This window comes from Malaya genurostris, chromosome 3 (genome assembly GCF_030247185.1).
Source record: "Malaya genurostris strain Urasoe2022 chromosome 3, Malgen_1.1, whole genome shotgun sequence".
Classification (NCBI taxonomy): domain Eukaryota; kingdom Metazoa; phylum Arthropoda; class Insecta; order Diptera; family Culicidae; genus Malaya; species Malaya genurostris.
Window position 1 is genome coordinate 52,041,659 of NC_080572.1, and position 14,132 is coordinate 52,055,790.

Genomic DNA, 14,132 nt, shown 5'->3' on the forward strand with positions numbered 1-14,132 from the left:
TGGCGACTGCTCTCTAATTTGGAAAGATGTAGTAATTCCCGCGGAACCGGGAATACTGTCAACATTTAATGATCTTTGCATGGCTTATACAGTATTCGGTATTGAATGCGAACTTTCCGACATTTTTTTAAAAATATTTTATGCCACTTGTTTTCAGGTAGAGGCCTTTTAAGACTACCGACAACAAATTTGTAAGTCTCCTTTAAATGTAAATAAAATGAATTTTTGATCCCAAACGGCCTGTTTATAATGTTGACAAATAACGAACTAAATTAATCGGATAACTTTTTAATTACTGATGATTCAGTAATTTATTTTTTCGTTTTTCTTTTTTTTTCATTGCGTTACTGAATACTCAGTGAAAGTTTAACTGAACACACAGTAAATCTTCTGCTGACGATTTCGGCAATATTTGACGTTTGTCAAATTTGAGGGTGCCGAGAAGTTCAGTAATTTTAATTTTTGCTGAGATGATTACTGATTCCTCAGCTGTGCGAATCTCGGCATTTTTTTGCCGAGACTCAGCTTAAAAATTTAAGTGTGTACTCCCAAAATACCGATAATTCACGGATCGTACAGATTAATACCGATTTTCGTTTTATGCTTGGATAGACATGAGAAAAGGTTGCTGTGGAACCTTTTATGCTCACCAAAATGAGCTTTGGTGGCATTTTCCTGGTACTTATGTCACAGACTAACAGACATGACAGTATGAGTAAATTCTTATAAAAATAATTTTTCGTTATGCACTAGTTCCACCTATATTGTACTGCGCGAACTATTCACTATCTGTACACCCCTTGTGTTAAGTAAAAGTTTTTTTTACTAGTTGGTTTCCCCTCGTTTGTCAACACCGATCAGCTGCTTGCAGGGTTGCCTGATTTCATCGAAATATTTGAAAATGAATCGTCACAATAAATTTTTGGATTACGTTGATAATATATTTAACTTTTTTAGCGATGTTGGAAGGTAAACATTTATTTTACTCAACGTTGTTCATCTAGACTATTTTTGATTGTGTTGGTAATTTTCACCCAAAATTAAGTGACGGCAGACCAGAAGCAAGTAAATATTGTAACAAAACGGGTTCGATTTTGTATTGCCTTGTAGGATGAGAAGTAGGCACAATTCTGTATATAGTTTTGGAAATATGTAATAAATCTGTATCCTGCATGAAATTCGCATGGAGGTATACAAATCAATACATTACAGGTAATTCTGTATGAATGGCAACTCGGTTGGCAAATGAAAAAAATAAACACAGTCTAGATGACAGACATAATGTTTTTGATAGGGTAACGTGGTGCCATCATGACATATGTGAGTACTGTCCCAAATAAAGGAATATTCGAAATGACCGTTTATATGGTTAAAGAATCTAATTTGAGTGTCCTGTCTGTTAGTCTGTGCTTATGTTACGGGATTCTGATACCGATATGATACAGATAGATTTTTGCGCCGAATACAATTTTTTTTGAAAATGACCTGGCAACGCTGGTGTGAAAGAAGAGACCGGTAAAGTTTGACCAGCGCTGCCAACTATACCGATTTCTCGGTATTTTACCGATTTTTTGACTCGATACAGGAATACAGATATGCTCTCTCAAAATACCGATATTTCAATTTTCATACAGATAAATACCGATTTTCAGTTTTCGTGTTGGATTCCATAGACGTAAACCAGGTCGAGCGCCCTTTTTTTTGGTCGCGAAAACAGTTTCCACACTAAATCGATGTTTGATTTTTCGAGAAAGATATTGTACAGATAGATTTTTCCGCCAAATACAGATTTTTGGAAAAAACAGTTGACAGCACTGAGTTTGACATCGATAATATTCTCGATTGATTTTTCATTAGAGCGTATAAGCAAGTGACAGTTTTTTTTTTAATCACTCTCTCTTTTTCATTTTTGTGCGATTTAAAAGATTTTCTTTGATTTCACTACTCTGTTTGAAAAACGATTGTTTCGGGTATCATTTTATGCAAAGAGTTGAGTGATAATCATGGAAACCGCTTGGTAATTGATAGCAGAGAAAGTAAACAATGAGAAACTGTCACTTGCTTATACGCCCTAATGAAAAATCAACCGAGAATTATTGTTTAATTTTTGTCGATAAGGCGCTAAATTATTTTAGTAAAACACATGAAATATGCCGCAAAGCATGGATTCTTCGAACAGCTCACCACCGACTCATTCGATAACGTTTCCAGATAAAATTACTACATTTGAGTTGTCTAGTTATGAGTGGTCTCAGAACTTATTATGCGTTGCTCTCCCCGATAAACTGATGTTAGGAGTGGTTCGATTTCCGGTAACATTCTTTTAACATATGATATGTGCTTTCTTTAACACATCTGTTTAAGGAGGAAAGCGAACTGGAGTGCTTTGAGTGGAATCAACTAAAGGAAGTTCACCATGAAAGTCGCTGTCATGCCGTAGCATTCGCGCCTGAAACGTCGTTGGCGGTTCTACCCAAGGTGGTCGTTATTTGTACGGCAGGAGCCGACTACAATTTGCGCATATTCAACAGTGATCTAGAAGATGATAATACGATACAGGTACTGCAAGGTCATCGCGGCTATGTGAATCAGATCAGCTGGGATCCCGACGGGGAGTACCTGGCGTCTTGCGGAGACGATCACATGTGTATTATGTGGAAACGCAAGGAAAACTATTCGAAAGGGTCGACATTTTTCTTTGGCTCAGCGGTAGTGTCCGCCAAATGGCATCCTGATGAGTCCGGTAAGGTACTTATTGCCGAAAAGTCTGGAATTGTGCATCTTTACAATGTGGAATCGAAGCTAGCAATATTGTCAGTTGAGAGCAGTAAAAATCCACTCAACTACGCTGACTGGAGTCTAAATAATTCAGCCTTTGTGGTAGCACTAGCAGGCGGAGAGTTGATTTTCTGGGATTTGATGCGACCAAGTCGACCCATAGAGAACAAACGAATTCACGAGGATTGTGGTCATATCGTCAAGTTTTCGCCACATTCGGAAACCATTGTTGCCAGCGTGGGACGTCCGAGGAGTACCCTAAAAGTTATTCATACTAAAAATCAGATTCCTCAAATAGAAGCTAAGTTACTATTGTATGGCGGGCTGTGCTGGCACTACCAGCTTCCATATGTTGTAGCAGGTCAGGATAGAAAATTATGTTTTTGGAAAATTTCTCTTTGAACTGATTAAACGGTGGTGAACTTCAAATATTCATGTTTTCTCATTTTTGCTTCACTTTCAACTCGTTTCATCTAAATCAAATCTTGTCAGTCGCACGAAGCTTTAAGATCAGCTCTTAGTTTTCGATATATTTGCCACGCTTCGCTTAACTCTTTAAGTGGATAGTGATCGTCATGTCGCTCCAAATATTTTTCCAGTGCTCGTCGTTTTTGTTCGTCGTTCACTACAGAGTCGATAGTTTGAAGTTCACTTCTCAATATTTGATTATCTTGCACTGTATTCAATTGTGGATAGTCCAATACGCAGGCAAGGCACTGGCAAATAAAATTAAAATGTTTCTGTAGTAAACTTACTCGCTTATCCTTTGTCATAGATTCGAAAGTATTGTTTGAACTAAAAAATATTTACGTTAGTTTTTCAACAAAAAATCTGGTAATATAATAGGTATTTACATATAGCACAGCAAAATCTGCTCCCCTGCTTTAATTGGGCGTTTTACAACAAGAACTGATTGCTGGTTAATCCAGCAACGTTCCACATTTGGTGCACAAGTGTGATTAACCAATCGCAACAACGGATAGAGACACGTCATACCCTTAATACTTTGATCGCAGATGCTAATAGCAATCCAAAACAGTCGATAAAGTACTTCTAACAAAACTGATTCATATTCATTCAAAATTTGTCCAGTCGGAAAAGCAGTGTTTTCTTTAACTGCAATATGATACGCGAGGACAGTGAAGAATTGTGTGATACCTTTGTCAGTTTTGTCTTTGTTTTTGCGTGATGTGCTTTCGGATAGTATGTGAAAATGTAGCTTGCTAGGGTCCACATTCAATGGATTCCGATAATCATTCAAATTCTGTTTGTACTCCAGGCAGAATGCTTCTGCATTTTTCAAGAGATCACCCATCGCTATCCAGAATAGACGCAAAGCAATGTGAAAAACTCGTGTCGGTTTTGGTCCTTTGAAGAGACACTTCAAGTCTTCCGTTATTCCGCATTCGAATCGGTGGTACTGATTATAAGCATTTGCTCGACATTGTTCCGAGCAATACATTGCACTGCAGCATGTTCGGCATGGAATAAGATCTAGGTTGTTGCCAAAGCCACAGTGATTGCATCGGCTATAGGCTGATTCATGTTCAAGAACTAATAAAGAAAATTTCTCAATTAGAGCAAGATTGCCTACCTTCAAATCTTTTGTTGCAATAAATCCTCTGCCATAATCTGGGATACTTGCCATTTCCAAATTGGAGTTGTGCTGTTCATTGTCTGTCACAACAGGTTGTTTCCGTTCATTCGAACATTCTTGCATCATATTGAGACATTTTTGTTCCCGTTCTAACAATTTCTGCATTTTACTTGTCGGGTAGTTGTTTGCTTTGGCTAGTAGGATATTATCAAGGCAGTGATTATATTGTTTTTGATTGAAATAAACCGCTGATCTGTTGGCATATCCTATACCTAACTCTTCAGCTTTATCCGGTGCATGACAAATACTTTCGTTGTATAGTCTGAGCACTACTTCTTGTTCAACCGATTTATTCATGTAGGTCCCATTCGCTTTCACGCGTAGCGCATTGGCTAGTATTTCATCCTTTCGCGGATGTGTTTTCGGAAATGGCCAAAACTCTCGTTGAAAAAACCGCTGAACTTCATCTAACGAATCGGCTGGAACGCAGTTACGTGATAAAATCCAAGACGTTGCAAGTCCAAAAGCTGGAGATTCAAGTTGCTGAACCACCTCCGGACGAATCATGATATATGTAGAACAGCGAACAGGCAGCTAACAATCAAATTCAGAAAATATGGCTTAATTTGTTATACACAGAAATAAATAACGTTGATAGTTCCATGACAATTGGGCCTAACTGCAAATGAAAGCCTGCCTTAATTTACTAGCCATTACAGCAATTTCTTGGAAGTTTCCAATGTAGATCAAAAGCTTGTGGTTTTAACTTGAAAGTTTTGTGAAAAGTAAGAGCAAATTTAGCAGCTAGAAGTTCTATTGAATTTTTTATCGTGACGTCACGAATGAACAAAGATTCATCCTTGACAGTTCAGCGGTATTGTTTACAAACAAGCTTAAACAAAAATCGAAGAGCACATCTAAAACAATCACCTTTACACTTTGCAACTAGTCACTTTTATTTAATAAATATCAAAAACGAACCTTATTCAATCGTGAACAAATGTTTTAAAACTTTAACTAATTAGGTTTTTTACCGTCACTGCTAACCTCAATCGGATGAATACATTTTGACAGTTCAACAGTACTGTTTGTAAACAGAAATTTCTTTTGTTTGTTTATTGACAAATTGGATCAGACCATTTACGGTCCGTATCGCCTAAATAAAGTTTTAAAACATTTGTTCACGATTGAATACGGTTTGTTTTTGATATTTATTAAATAAAAGTGACTAGTTGCAAAGTGTAAAGATGATTGTTTTAGATGTGCTCTTCGATTTTTGTTTAAGCTTGTTTGTAAACAGTACCGCTGAACTGTCAAGGATGAATACTTGTTCATTTGTGTCGTCACGATAAAAAACCTAATTAGGTTTTGCACGAACATGCCATAACCTCACAAAATGAACTTTTTTTGACAGTCGACGTGTACTTGTTTACAGTTTATAAGTTCATCGTTGGAATGTAAAAATTGCAAGTCGGACTTCCGGTGAAGCTCTCAAAGTGTTAGCATATCGTTTCGCACTAGTGCGATAAAATTTTGTGTATTTCTGTTCGCGGAAGAAAAATTTTTTCTCGTCCTAGAGTGAATCCGTGTGGCGACGCCGCGAAACATCATCGGGAGTCAATGTAAAAGAATTTACAATCGAAAAATATAAAATACTCGAAAATAATAATACAACCAAACATAACCTACAAGAAAATAAATGAACAATACATGTGCAAAAAACACAATCGAATTAAAACACAAAATTAAATTATAATCTAACAATACAAAGGCAAGATGGGCCATCACTGGCCTTAGCCTGTCACGTTAGTGACACAGCAAATAAAAAAAAAAAAAAATTGCAAGTCGCTTCACACTCAACTGATTCATACATATATCACTCCTTGAAGCTGGAAACACCAGCCATCTGACACCGGTATGTGAGCACCAGCCATTTGAAAGTATACCGATTACGTTGAGCCCCTCGCGTTTCGAGCCCCAAACACTGCGATGTTTTGATACTCATCGCGACTCTCAAATTGTGAAAATTATATCCACTTAATGTCCCAAAACACTGTCTGCTGTATTTTAGGTAAACCGACAAGTTATTGTGAGAGAGTCGACACAAAATTCACTAATTTTCGTGCACTAAACAAGGTAAACGCGTTAAACAAATGCATTACTGTTTGTTTGTTTACGTTACAATCAGCTGATTTTGAAGTTCCGATTCTAATCTCATAGAAGATGGCGTCGTGACAGGGGGCCGGGAAACACATACAGGGCAATCACAGACTAACAGACAGGACACTCAAATTAGATTCTTCAATCATTTTAACGGTCATTTCGAATATTCCTTTATTTGGGACAGTACTCACATATGTCATGATGGCGCCACGTTACCCTATCAAAAATATCCTGTCTGTCATCTAGAATGTGTTTATTTTTTTCATTTACCAACAGAGTTGCCATTCATACAGAATTACCTGTAATTTATTGATTTGTATACTTCCATGTGAAATTCATGCAGGATACAGATTTAATACATATTGCCAAAACTATATACATAATTGTGCCTACTTCTCATCCTACAACGCAATACAAAATCGAACCCGTTTTGTTACAATATTTACTTGCTTCTGGTCTGCCACCACTTATTTTCGGATGAAAACTACCAACACAATAAAAAATAGTCTAGACGAACAACGTTGAGTCAAATAAATGGTTACCTTCCAACATCGCGAAAAAGTTAAATATATTATCAACGTAATCCAATAATTTATTGTGACGATTCATTTTCAAATATTTTGATGATATCAGGCATCACTGCAAGCAGCTGATCGGTGTTGACAAACGAGGGGAAACCAACTAGTAAAAAAACTTTTACATAACACAAGGGGTGTAGAGATGGTAAATAGTTCGCGCAGTACACTATAGGTGGAACTAGTGCATCACGAAAAATTAATTTTATAAGGATTCACTCATACTGTCATGTCTGTTAGTCTGTGGGGCAATCTTTTTATTTATTTTCTCTGTAGATTCCGTTTTTAACAGGCACTTTTTCGTCATTTTTCAATTTTTAACATGCAGTCGCAAAACAAAACAAGTACACTGCAACTGTCAAAGATGAACTTGATTCATCGGCAGTTCATTTGTGTCGTCATCGTGCAAAACCTAATTAGGTTTTGCACGAACATGACATAACCTCACAAAAATTAACAGAATGAACTTTTTTGACAGTCGACGTGTACTTGTTTACAGTTTAAAAGTTCATCAGAAGTTCATCGTTCGAATGTCAAAATTGCAAGTCGCCTCACACTCAACAGATTCATATATGTATCGCTCCGTCCTGCTGGAAACACATACAGGGCAATTTTTTTTAGTTATTTTCACTGTGGAATACGTTTTTAACAGGCACTTTTTCGTCATTTTTTCAATTTTTAACTTGCAGTCGCAAAACAAAACAAGTACACGGCAACTGTCAAAGATGAACTTGATTCATCTGCAGTTCATTTGTGTCGTCATCGTGCAAAACCTAATTAGGTTTTGCACGAACATGCCATAACCTCACAAAATGAACAGAATGAACTTATTTTGACAGTCGACGTGTACTTGTTTACAGTTTAAAAGTTCATCAGAAGTTAATCGTTCGAATGTAAAAATTGCAAGTCACCTCACACTCAACAGATTTATACATATATCGCTCCTTGATGCTGGAAACACATACAGGTCAATCTTTTTTAGTTATTTTCACTGTGGAATTCTTTTTTAACAGGAACTTTTTCGTCATTTTTCAATTTTTACCTTGCAGTCACAAAACAAAACAAGTACACGGCAACTGTCAAAGATGAACTTGATTCATCGGCAATTAGGTTTTGCACGAACATGACATAACCTCACAAAAATGAACAGAATGAACTTTTTTTGACAGTCGACGTGTACTTGTTTACAGTTTAAAAATTCATCAGAAGTTCATCGGTCGAATGTAAAAATTGCAAGTCGCCTCACACTCAACAGATTCATACATATATCGCTTCTAGATGCTGGAAACACATACAGGGCAATCTTTTTAGTTATTTTCACTGTGGAATACGTTTTCAACAGACACTTTTTCGTCATTTTTTCAATTTTTAACTTGCAGTCGCAAAACAAAACAAGTACACGGCAACTGTCAAAGATGAACTTGATTCATCGGCAATTCATTTATGTCGTCATCGTGCAAAACCTAATTCATTTGTGTCGTCATCGTGCAAAACCTAATAGTATGTGACTAGCGACATTAGGTTTTGCACGAACATGACATAACCTCACAAAAATTAACAGAATGAACTTTTTTTGACAGTCGACGTGTACTTGTTTACAGTTTAAAAGTTCATCAGAAGTTCATCGTTCGAATATAAAAATTGCAAGTCGCCTCACACTCAACAGATTCATAAATAAATCGCTCCTTGATGCTGGAAACACATACAGGGCAATCTTTTTAGTTATTTTCACTGTGGAATACGTTTTAACCAGGCACCTTTTCGTCATTTTTTCAATTTTTAATTTGCAGTCGCAAAACAAAACAAGTACACGGCAACTGTCAAAGATGAACTTGATTCATCGGCAGTTCATTTGTGTCGTCATCGTGCAAAACCTAATTGGCAGTGCAGTCAATTTCTTTTATATACATATTTACATGCATATATCAGCTGTTTTTCAAAGAACGGCGAATCTAACATTGACAGCAAATGGAGAAAATCATCGATGAATGTTTCGACTTTGGTTTCAAATCGTGTTTAGAAATTATCGTATAATCTCTGATCAATTTATGATTAGTCGATGAATTGTTAGTTTATCTTCAAAAGGTACGCAAATGTTACCACTTTCCTTCTATATCCACTGAATAAATCAACATAAAAAGAGTTTCGCCCTTTTTCGATTTGTTTACTTTTACACTTCCTGTGTGAATTATGAAGATACGCCCTTGCACATTTTTAATGAAATTGGCTGGTTTTCGCTACTAAGACAAATCTGTGAGTAGTTTTATTGTTTCTTCTACTATTTCCAGTAATAAAAGGTTCGGTAACCATCTAAAATAAAGAAAATAAATAGTTTCGCCCTTCCTTACTAGCAATTGAAGTATCGCCCTGTTTGTTGGCATGGAACACGGAGGGCGAAACTTGCGTAAACAAATGGAATGACAGTTTCGCCTTTTATAGTTCTTTGTATTACTAAGATTGAGATTTTTGTAGAATACGAATTTTCAGACAAAATTGTAGGATTTTGAAGCATTTATTGGTAGGAGAGAGAACCTCGATTTGTTTACTTTTGTAAGATACGTCCTTCTTTGAAAAACAGCTGATATGTCATATTTACAAAAATTTTTTGTTGCATTACACTATCCAATATTTGGAGATTTTATAAATATCTATTTAGAGTACTTACAATAACCGCAAAAAAATTTCGCAAGCTGTAGCTCGGAGCCAAGCCCGTAACGCGAGCTGTCCTGTCTTTGTGGTAGAATAGTCCAGCCACAAGAGAGAGCAGTTGATAAAAAATATATATATTATAGTAATTGAATTGCTTAGTAATCCAAACTCAAATACAACTCAAATTATTCAAATAAATGACACAAAGTAATCTTAGCATATTCATAGATTGTAGTCTAAATTCTATAAAACAACGGTAATAATTGTTATACAAACTTCAATCTTAGTAATCTGAAAGCAGAAAGACAAAATTGACTCGAATTCCATGAAGAACGGGTGCATTTTCCTCCTGCAGATTGAAAGGATGAACAAAGATAGCAGAAATCCAAGAAAAAATCACGACAGTCTTGTCTTAGTTTGAAATTTAAAACTGGCATACGATGCCGTTCTATTTTGTTCTATATTCGAAACACGAGTAAAACACTACTGGGGCTGCCAGTTTTTCTTGTTATCAAATCCAGATATAAAGATATAAAACCGACATAAATTATGCATCTTGAACTAGAACACTACTGAACATGGCCTTAGGTTTCAAATGAGATGAGCGGAAATTACTTACTTTTTCTCTAAGACAAGACCTGACAACTGGGGCGGCTGCTTTTGTTCCAAAATGGACCAGTTTCTGATTGGCTGATTTTGATGTTGCTACCCGCACATTGTGAAAAGAAAAAACTTTTGCAGGGTACGCGAGCAATGATGCCAAGTATGAAGAAAATCAGAAAACAAGTTTATTAAAATGTATAATTTTAGCTCACCAATGAAAATGAAAATTTTCAGAGAATGTTTAACTTTTTTCCAATCTCATTTGTAATAAATGTTTATAGTGGAAGCATCAAGCCGTTTTTCTTTTTAGTGAATTAAAGTGTAACCAAAAGAGATTTGTTAAATTAGTGTAAACTCGAAAGTGTGTTTATTTTACGAGAAGAATGAACTGTTGTGTTCCACACTGTGGTCACACTAAGCATTTCTATCCAAACTTGACTTTTTCCGGTTTCCAAAAGATCCGGTAATACGTCAACAATGGATTCGATTTTGGGTTCAACATGAGATATTTCTTGTTTTGACATCAAAGCTCAATTAATTTATTATTTTTACGTTTCGTCTTTGACTCATCAGTGCAGAGCAGTTCAAATTGAACTGCTTAGTGCTAAACTCGGCAGTTCAATTTGAACCGCTAAGCAGACGTAAAGTTTCTGCTACTTACAGAACACTTTTTGTTTTGCAACGGAGTGCAATGTCTATTCTGACGTGCCGAACGAAAACGTGTTTTCGACTATTTCTGGCCGATGCAGGTATGGTCATTTAGGGGTTAGCCAAATTTTGTGCTAGGGCACATAACCGTTTTTATTATTTTTACGTTTCGTCTTTGACTCATCAGTGCAGAGCAGTTCAAATTGAACTGCTTAGTGCTAAACTCGGCTAACCCCTAAATGACCATACCTGCATCGGCCAGAAATAGTCGAAAACACGTTTTCGTTCGGCACGTCAGAATAGACATTGCACTCCGTTGCAAAACAAAAAGTGTTCTGTAAGTAGCAGAAACTTTACGTCTGCTTAGCGGTTCAAATTGAACTGCCGAGTTTAGCACTAAGCAGTTCAATTTGAACTGCTCTGCACTGATGAGTCAAAGACGAAACGTAAAAATAATAAAAACGGTTATGTGCCCTAGCACAAAATTTGGCTATCCCCTGAATGACTCAATTAATTGTTTTTAAGCATTTTTATATAATAATAAAATGCATTCACCAACACATTTTTCATGTTTATTTCGAATCAAAAACCGAGTCAAAAAATTTAAATTTAATAAATAGTTTTTTCTTAGCATAAAGTTAATAAAAAAAATCTGTAAATATGGCTACACTGTAGCCGATACGTTGGTATTTATTCCACAGGGCGCAAATGACGAGAAGGATGATTCGGAAGGAAGAATAAGAAGCCAGTTGTCAGGTCTTGTCTTATCTTTTTCTATTAAACAGTGTCACAAACACATGCATTCGATTCTGTTGCGTGTTTATTATCATTTTTTATAATTTCCTATTATTGTTTTGTTCTGTATAGACGTTTCTCTTGTTCAGAAGAGTTCAAAACACGACTCTGGTGTAGTGTGTGAATCGACTCTATATGGTGATTGCATTTAATTCCGCTCATACAGGCAATATGTTAATCCAGCGGTTTAAATTTCAACATTACAAGTTATTGGTTGTCAGTGTGGTAACACTAAGGCACACAACGATTGCCCAGAGTTTGAGGATATTTCAGACGCGAACGCGTAAATCTTATATTTCCAGATTCTTAAAAACAAAGAAAGTGAGTAATTGGGAAATTAGTTTTATCCACAATTGTAGAAAGTTTTCGCTTTCAGAGAAATTTATAGATAAAAGCTACGTGTCGTGTAACTTTTATCAGTCGCTGAACATTTTTTCGTGGAACCTAGAATAAGCCTAATGGGAATAGAGATAAAAATATTCGACTTGATAAAACGATAGTCGGGAATCAATTTGGATAGTTAGCGTGAACTTGTTTGAAATTTGAATAGATGAAAAGTGTGAATATTGAAATCAGCTAAATCATTTATTATTGTTACATCGTTTTAGAAACAAGAAACCAGTAATTCTCAACTGACGAGTAGCACATCAGTAGAAGCAAAAGTGATTCCAATAGCATTTCTAGCTTCTTTTTCGTTGTTTTCCTCGAATTCAAAGAAAACAGTTGCCGATAAGATCAATAACACAAAAATGGCCGATGAGTCTGCTAAAACAATTGCTGATACGATCCAACATTCTGATCAACTGTTCGATGAGAATAATTTTCAAGAAGCGTACGATTTACTACTGAAGTGTTCTGTAAGTGATTCAATTGCCATGTGTTGATATCATGATTCAGATCAAGTATAACATTTATTCCTCATTTAAGGAACCCGAATCGTGGGAGATCAAGTGGCGCATTGGTCGCGCTCTGTACAATTTATCGAAAACGATTCCTAGCCCAAAAAAGGAACAATTGGTACGGGAAAGTTTCCAGTATGCCACCGACGCCTTGGCAATGAACGACAGCGATTATGCCACTCACAAGTGGTACTCGATTTTATTGGATGCTAAAAGTGGCTTAGACGGAATAAAGGAACGCGTCACCCAGCTAGAAAACGTTAAAAAGCACATGCTAAGGGCTGTTGAATTAAACCCTCACGATGCTACCAGTTGGTTCATATTAGGTCAATTTTACTACGGGTTGGCTGAGCTCCCTTGGTATCAGCGGAAAATTGTTTCGACTATTTTCGCAACACCGCCGACGGGAACCTATGAAGAGGCCTTGGAGTGTTTCGAGAAAGCCGAAAACACAAAGCCTAATTTTTATTCCATGAATCACCTGATGTTGGGTAAAACCTATCACGCGTTGAAGAACTCTGACAAAGCGAAGGAGTATCTTACATTGGCGGCTAACGTTACTGTGTTGAACGAAGATGACAAGCAAGCGAAAGAAGATGCAGCCAAACTATTGAAAAAGTTGTAAAAATGGAAAGATTTTGAAAATCATTTTTTAATGCATATTCATTAATAAAAAAGAGGGATGTTACTAGTTTTACTGTTAGGTTGAGGCATATGATTGTGACTGTATTTTTCAATATCAAATTTATCAAATAGAAGTATATTTTGCAAAACTTTGTGACGGTTAAAATAGTGATTTTTTTTATTGACGTGAATTTCTTGAGCCGTTGTTTGATTCATTTTAATATTTTAACAAATAGTCCCCACTGGTTGTCGACTAGTTCTATTTGGTTTCTATCTAAGTGTATTTTATCTTTTGCTGTAACATATTTAGGCCGTGGACCATTTCGCGAATTATTTAAACTTTTAGTTAAAATTAGACAGCCGAGCATTTATTTTTTATTGAGTAGTTATATTGCACCAAAAATACGGCTCAATTCAAAGTTTGATGGGGAAAATGAATGAAAAGTTATTTGGGTTTATTTTGCACTGAAAATGAAATGATTTCAAGTGGTATAATAATTGCAATACAGCGAACGTAAGAAGAACTACGAGATAAACCTACTTCGTTTGGCAATGTATCGAAACTTTTTATTTGGGTATTTTCTTTGACTCAAAATACAAAAAGCAATTACACAGAAGAAATTTTACCTAAGGTTCTGACATTAAAATTTTTTTTGTAAGATTTTTTTTCTGTGTCGGAAAATAACTATTTAACGGTCATAAAGCAGCTTTATTTTTGATAGCGACAAAATAACTACTGTCACATTTGATCAGAGTGGAGTAAGTATCAAAGACATTATATTAACAAGATATCCAACTCTC

At 36.0% G+C, this 14,132-nt stretch overlaps 3 protein-coding genes across 7 annotated transcripts; 2 read left to right on the forward strand and 1 right to left on the reverse strand.

The window, feature by feature from the left end:
* The first annotated feature begins 1,852 nt into the window (after nt 1-1,852).
* LOC131436532 (nucleoporin Nup37) lies at nt 1,853-3,207 on the forward strand. Its single transcript, XM_058605285.1, has 2 exons — nt 1,853-2,312; nt 2,365-3,207. The coding sequence occupies exons 1-2, from the start codon at nt 2,151-2,153 to the stop codon at nt 3,178-3,180; spliced, it is 978 nt and encodes a 325-aa protein (XP_058461268.1). The 5' UTR covers nt 1,853-2,150; the 3' UTR covers nt 3,181-3,207.
* LOC131436531 (SET and MYND domain-containing protein 4-like) lies at nt 3,197-6,573 on the reverse strand. 5 transcript variants are annotated; one of them, XM_058605279.1, is made up of 3 exons: nt 6,247-6,573; nt 3,633-4,969; nt 3,197-3,573 (listed from the first exon to the last, which is right to left on the reverse strand). In XM_058605279.1, exons 1-3 carry the CDS (start codon nt 6,307-6,309, stop codon nt 3,267-3,269), a joined length of 1,707 nt encoding a protein of 568 aa, XP_058461262.1. In that variant the 5' UTR covers nt 6,310-6,573; the 3' UTR covers nt 3,197-3,266. The 5 variants fall into 5 exon arrangements, with proteins under 5 accessions (XP_058461262.1, XP_058461264.1, XP_058461263.1 ...); XM_058605281.1 differs by lacking the exon at nt 6,247-6,573 and adding an exon at nt 5,357-6,141; XM_058605280.1 differs by lacking the exon at nt 6,247-6,573 and adding an exon at nt 5,306-6,141.
* Nucleotides 6,574-11,832: 5,259 nt separating this feature from the next.
* On the forward strand, nt 11,833-13,497 carry LOC131437565 (regulator of microtubule dynamics protein 1-like). Its single transcript, XM_058607012.1, has 3 exons — nt 11,833-12,129; nt 12,417-12,665; nt 12,736-13,497. The coding sequence occupies exons 1-3, from the start codon at nt 11,944-11,946 to the stop codon at nt 13,330-13,332; spliced, it is 1,032 nt and encodes a 343-aa protein (XP_058462995.1). The 5' UTR covers nt 11,833-11,943; the 3' UTR covers nt 13,333-13,497.
* Nucleotides 13,498-14,132: the final 635 nt, after the last annotated feature.

Excerpts from the sequence above, each read along its gene's own strand:
- LOC131436532 (XM_058605285.1), top strand. The coding sequence starts at position 2,151 with ATGCCGCAAAGCATGGATTCTTCGAACAGCTCACCACCGACTCATTCG. Across the intron at positions 2,313-2,364 it reads TAGGAGTGGTTCGATTTCCG|GAGGAAAGCGAACTGGAGTG; the intron begins GTAACATTCTTT and ends CATCTGTTTAAG.
- LOC131436531 (XM_058605279.1), bottom strand. The coding sequence starts at position 6,309 with ATGGCTGGTGCTCACATACCGGTGTCAGATGGCTGGTGTTTCCAGCTT. Across the intron at positions 4,970-6,246 it reads AGCTTCAAGGAGTGATATAT|CTGCCTGTTCGCTGTTCTAC; the intron begins GTATGAATCAGT and ends TTTGATTGTTAG. Across the intron at positions 3,574-3,632 it reads CAGATTTTGCTGTGCTATAT|TTCAAACAATACTTTCGAAT; the intron begins GTAAATACCTAT and ends AATATTTTTTAG.
- LOC131437565 (XM_058607012.1), top strand. The coding sequence starts at position 11,944 with ATGGTGATTGCATTTAATTCCGCTCATACAGGCAATATGTTAATCCAG. Across the intron at positions 12,130-12,416 it reads GATTCTTAAAAACAAAGAAA|AAACAAGAAACCAGTAATTC; the intron begins GTGAGTAATTGG and ends ACATCGTTTTAG. Across the intron at positions 12,666-12,735 it reads ATTTACTACTGAAGTGTTCT|GAACCCGAATCGTGGGAGAT; the intron begins GTAAGTGATTCA and ends TCCTCATTTAAG.